Here is a 5,954-nt window from a genome sequence, read left to right on the forward strand (position 1 = left end):
TTTTCACTTTAAAATAGTTCTTTAAATAACTTTCTCGAAAAAAGTAAGTATATACTCTGTTATAGAAATCGGCCGATTTTTTAAAAATCGTCGATAAATTGCTCAAAAATCAGTCAAAAATATTTGTCCGATTTGACCGATTTCTGATAAATCGCCGATTAATGATCCGATTTTTTAAAAATCGTCCAATAAATCGTAAATCGGTACCTCAACCGAATAGTTCCGATTTCCGAAATCTGTAACACTGAGTATATATGATCAAATCAAGGAAATAAAATAATCATTTTTCTGAAAAGAGCATCAAATTTGCCCTATTTGTTTTCAGCCTCACATATTTTTTGAGAAATCCAATCCAGCAATATCTTGCATTGTAGATAAGATAATTTAAATTGTGTGTCACCAAAAATACTCTGCACTTTATTTTTCTTACATATACAAAAGCAGTATATTATTACTATCACTGTATATGCACTTAGGCCCATCTCTAATCTCCACAGGTATGAACATGTATCTATTTTCTTTGTTATCAAGATTGAAACTTTCCTGTAATTTGATTGATTTTATTGAAAACCCATCTCTAAGATTGATTGTTTTGATGGTTATCTATTGAAATTATGCTGCTTTTTCATTTTTGTGTTATGGGGTAAAATATTGAAATTTCATATAGTAATTTGATGATAATCATGATATAATGTGATAATGTTACAGTGTTTTGGACAAGTTTGATTATGTATTAGTATAATTTCAATATAGAAGTGTGGGAAAGCTGATGAGATTAAAAAAAGTCGAAAGTAATGATTTTGATAGTGAAATTTGGGTTTTAATTGTATGTTTAAAGTACTAAAGATTGTTTTTCTAATTCTAGCTTCTGAATTATTTGTTTGCTAGAGGGAATTTTATTTTTCGAAAGGCAAGCAGTGTCTTGAGTCTTGACCGGGGACCTTGCTGTGATACTTATATAGGGATGCCAGGGTCGAACCCTCAATGTCTTTTACTGAGAGGATAGGGTGGTATCGATAAGGCTAGAATGCTAAGAATTACAAGTGTGTGAATTACTGAAATTGAATGTCATTACGGAAAATATTTATGTTAATAATGTTAAGGGACAAGGGAAAATAATACTTTTTAGTGAGGAGTATCTGATATGAAGCGTCTTTAACTGGTTAATGCAGTACTACCAGAATGTTTATTTAACAATATACCATGCACAGTTATTGCTTTTTTGTATCAAATAACGAACTTTGGTCGTGTTTTGGTATTATGTTTAATCTGTGGAAATGGACACTGTCAGTGTCAAACCAAACACTTGATTTTAATATTTTAAGTGCAGTGACCTTTGTTGGGTTTTTTAAAAGTTCCGTCTGTTACATAAAAAAAAGTCACGTATTTCTTCTTTCAAAAAGCATATAGATATTGGACGAGAAGTTCTCTTATCTCGTCTTTTATATTTCTTCTTTATTTTTAGCTGGATCTGATATATGCTCTATGTTTCCTACATAAATTAAGTGGGTTCTATTTCATCACATATAAGATGCTTTATATTTTGTTATAATTAAGTACCCCCTGTGTAGATCCTAAGAGCCTGGAAAAGATTGTTAATTTTTGAATTTAATCTCAGGTGTAGTCTTTAGAACTGTGTAAGTTGAACAAGCATACAAACAACAACAACAACAACAACAAAGCACAAATTGTTGTGCTCTTCATGGGACAGTCCACTAATCGCAAGGCTCAGCCTGGTACTGCTGGCAGGCATTATGGAGGTACTTCAGTTGATAGGAATGAATTGATTCAGTTGTCGCCAATCAAGGTAAAGATTGTTTTAGTTGTGTGAGTAAGTGTCTACATAATAGATATTTAAAAATTTTGCGTATGGGTGTCTACGCTATAGATATTTTTAATTTGTGTGTGCAATATATTTTTTTAAAGTTTAAACTTAATTCCAAATTGCTAAATGGTCTTTCAAGTTACAACTAGGATTCTTTGCTTCTATAAGTTTTAAACTTTAATTTTATACAAAAGAAGGATTTATAAGTAATATCTTTTGCTATATTGTTATCTTCATAATCATTTTGTATAAATTTCTTAATCTATTTTATTCTCTTCTCTGGAACTGTAATCAAACTAAATTGGTGATGCTGAGTCCATCCGCATAAAAGCACACTTTTATGTTTTTACTCACTGGAGGTGATATAGTTGGAATCATGCCTCAATCCTCTACTTCTTCTTATCCACCTAACTAATAAATTTTCATATATCATTGTGGTGCCGATGGCCCAGTGTTTGAATTCTTTATGTTTTATAGTATTAATATAACCCTTACATATTGTTATTTTTTGATTTGCAGAGAAAAAATCAAGATGGATGGATCCAGTTTTCCCCAGATCCAGAGTCTATTCAATGTACCTTTTGCTTAGCAAAAGTAAGTTGTCGAACTGTTCGCTCCAGAACGAAGTTAATGAATATTTTGATAGAAAGAGGAAAGGCCGAAGAAGCTCTCTCAATATTTGATAGTTTGGTTAAAGGAGGACACAAGCCATCCCTTATAACCTACACGACCCTGTTAGCTGCTTGTACTGTACAGAAGCGCTTTAATTTCATACACTCAATCATCTCTCAAGTAGAAAAAAATGGTATGGAGCCCGATTCTGTTTTCTTCAATGCAGTTGTTAATGCTTTTGCTGAATGTGGCAACATGGAGGAAGCCATGAAATATTTAATGAAGATGAAGGAAACTGGAATTAGACTCGGTACAAGCACTTATAACACTATTATTAAAGGCTATGGAATTGTTGGCAAGCCTGAAGAAGGTTTGAAAGTGCTAGAGCTTATGTCAAGAGAGGAAAATATAAGACCTAATCTGAGGACTTACAATGTACTCATCAGAGCATGGTGTAGCAAGAATAATACTGGGGAGGCCTGGAATGTGGTGCGGTTAATGTTAGCTTCAGGTTTACGACCTGATATTATTACTTACAACACGATTTTATCGGCTTATGCACAATATGGACAGACTAAACTGGCTGAAGGAGTGATATTAGAGATGCAGAAGAACAGGGTATACCCAAACGAGAGGACCTGTGGCATCATTATTGGTGGATATTGCAAAGAAGGTAAAATAAATGATGCATTGGGGTTCGTGTACAGAATGAGGGAATTTGGGGTTCGTCCCAATCTTGTAGAATTTAATTCGCTAATTAAAGGATTTTTGGATGTGAATGATAGCGAAGGAGTTGATGAGGTTAGTGCTAATCGCCTTGTTTTTCTAAATGCATAATACCGTGTTCCAGCATTTCTACTGCTGTACTTCCTTAAATATTGGTGTTCTTTCAGGATAATCATACATGCACTCCTTTGATTTGTTTATCTGTACTACCCATATTAGATAAGTTATTTTATGCGTAGTCGAATACTTATCTGTGATTCAGTTGATTTCACAGATCAAATACTTATCTTTCTTCCTGCCCTGAATTGAAAAGGGATATCCTTAGTCTACATATCTTCTTTATTTTTGTGTTCATCTTGTCCTTTCCATATTGCTGCTCTGCTTCAATCTTGAAGATTTGTTTATCTGTACTACCCATATTAGATAAGTTATTTTATGCGTAGTCGAATACTTATCTGTGATTCAGTTGATTTCACAGATCAAATACTTATCTTTCTTCCTGCCCTGAATTGAAAAGGGATATCCTTAGTCTACATATCTTCTTTATTTTTGTGTTCATCTTGTCCTTTCCATATTGCTGCTCTGCTTCAATCTTGAAAAAATAATGCAAATTAGTCTTTGAATTCATCTTCTTCTCCTATCTATCACAACTCACAAGGCTCAAAATCATTTTTGTTTAATTAGAGGAAAAGAAAAAAAAAACAGTTTTATGTTTCCTAGAGACTTAGCCGGTTGTTTTAAATTTAAGTTACTAGTATTTTTAGTCCCTGCATTTTTTGGAAAAACTGAAGAGAAATCATTGCTTTGACAGGTTTTAACATTAATGGAAGAATTTGGAGTTAAGCCAGATGTGATCAGTTTTAGCACTATCATGAATGCCTGGAGTGCCGCAGGTTTTATGGACAAGTGTAGGGAAATCTTTGATGACATGGTGAAAGCTGGAATCAAACCCGATGCACATGCATACAGCATTCTGGCTAAAGGTTATGTGCGTGCACAGGAACCCGATAAAGCAGAAGAAGTTTTAACTGCCATGGTTAAATCAAATCTCACTCCTAATGTAGTGATATTTACTACAGTCATCAGTGGATGGTGTAGTGCTGGCAGAATGGATTATGCAATAAAAATGTTTCAGAAGATGCATGATTATGGAATATCTCCTAACTTGAAAACTTTTGAAACATTGATTTCGGGATATGGAGAAGCTAAGCAACCATGGAAAGCTGAAGAAGTGCTTCAGATTATGAAAGAGTTTGACATCGAGCCAGAGGACACTACTTTGCATCTGGTCGCCGATTGCTGGCGATCCAGTGGGCTAACGAAAGAAGATAGTAGAATATACAATGGTGGAAAAGATCAAGCTAGTTTTAATCAGATTGAGGATGATATGCTAATGAGAAGCTTAGAAAAAAGTTCTGAGAAAGAAGAAATTAGTCTATCTTACAAGAATTTGTTACAAATACCAAATTCTTTTGGATATGATGCAAAACTGTCGGACGGTGCATCTAAAACTAGAAGGATGGTCTTGAGAGAAGCTGAATCTCCATCGGAGAGCAGCTTATGGGCTGGTACAAAGTCCATGAATCGTCCGTGTAGATTCGGAACAAGAATGCCAGTGATATGCTGCAACCCATCTCAAGGTCAGTTTCGTACCTATAATCAGAATGCACATTCATGTACAGTAGTGTTCCTGAGCTGACAAGGAAGCTTGCGATATAAAGATAACAGATTACTGCAATAGTTCGTGCTTCATGTGCTGTAAATAGGTATGAAAGAAGAGACTCATTGCACTAGTTTTACAAAGCTTCCACTATCCTGCAAGGATTCTAAGATTTTACTGAATTATGTCATTCTTATTACCATCTCCCTTATTTGATAGAGCACAAATTATATAACTGCTACTGTGTATATATAACATCTGCATATTGAATTTCTAATGACTATCTTCTGACTTGTTTTTGTGTAATTTGTCTGAGCTGCATTTCTGTTAACGGAAGTTTCTACACTATACGTAGATGTGGACAACAATCCGCAAGACCTTTCTGAATTGCATTTGCAGGGCTCAGATTCGGTAATTTCATCGTTCGTGTTGATTTTATCTCAGAGCTTGTAGTCTTGCATATCCATCATTTTCTGCAAACACCAGTTTTGCTAACTAGTACAGAATAATGAGTGAAACACAGCTCTTCATACCTTCTAAAAGCAAAGTAAATATAGAAAATCTAAAATTGTATTGCAAGTTTGCAACTCTTGGCGTGCCTTATGGCCAATTATTGGATTTTGTACAAATATCCTCATGGCATGCTTCTTGGCTCTTTGAGTCTGGACACGTTGTATTCTTATTTTAAAGCTTCGTAATTCACGTGTTTCGAATCATCTCAAGATCTTATTTAAAGTAGATGTAGATGTGAGAATCTTGTACATTACAGTTAAACCTTGTTAAGCTAATAGAGTCGAGACTAAGAAAAAATATTAATTTAGCGAATTTATTACTTTATCGGCAGCAAAAATATACTATCTATTATGTTGGGACCGGAGAAAAATATTATTTTAGCGAGATTATTATTTTATCGATTATTACTTAATCGGGATTTTACCGTATATTGCATGCATACTCGTGATATTATTGAGACGAGAATCTTGTACACCAATATATATTATATCACCGAATTGCAATACAAACAAAAAGTGATTAATCAAGTGTTGGATCAATATTCAGATCTGATCTTCCCCATGCATTCAGACTACACAAAAGATTAGCAACACATTATTGAATTAAATGTATTGTATT

General features: G+C 34.0%; 1 protein-coding gene across 1 annotated transcript; it reads left to right on the forward strand.

Moving 5' to 3' along the window:
- Nucleotides 1–342: 342 nt before the first annotated feature.
- On the forward strand, nt 343–5,539 carry LOC141671194 (uncharacterized). Its single transcript, XM_074477359.1, has 4 exons — nt 343–497; nt 1,619–1,807; nt 2,345–3,238; nt 3,975–5,539. Exons 2-4 carry the CDS (start codon nt 1,703–1,705, stop codon nt 4,860–4,862), a joined length of 1,887 nt encoding a protein of 628 aa, XP_074333460.1. The 5' UTR covers nt 343–497; nt 1,619–1,702; the 3' UTR covers nt 4,863–5,539.
- The last annotated feature ends 415 nt before the right edge of the window (nt 5,540–5,954 follow it).

The sequence above is a fragment of the Apium graveolens genome, chromosome 7 (genome assembly GCF_009905375.1).
Source record: "Apium graveolens cultivar Ventura chromosome 7, ASM990537v1, whole genome shotgun sequence".
Lineage (NCBI taxonomy): Eukaryota > Viridiplantae > Streptophyta > Magnoliopsida > Apiales > Apiaceae > Apium > Apium graveolens.

What these genes read in the sequence shown, in the direction of transcription:
- LOC141671194 (XM_074477359.1), top strand. Translation starts at nt 1,703, where the DNA reads ATGGGACAGTCCACTAATCGCAAGGCTCAGCCTGGTACTGCTGGCAGG. An exon ending in TTCAGTTGTCGCCAATCAAG is followed by an intron (nt 1,808 to 2,344) that starts GTAAAGATTGTT and finishes TTTGATTTGCAG; the next exon opens with AGAAAAAATCAAGATGGATG. An exon ending in ATAGCGAAGGAGTTGATGAG is followed by an intron (nt 3,239 to 3,974) that starts GTTAGTGCTAAT and finishes TTGCTTTGACAG; the next exon opens with GTTTTAACATTAATGGAAGA.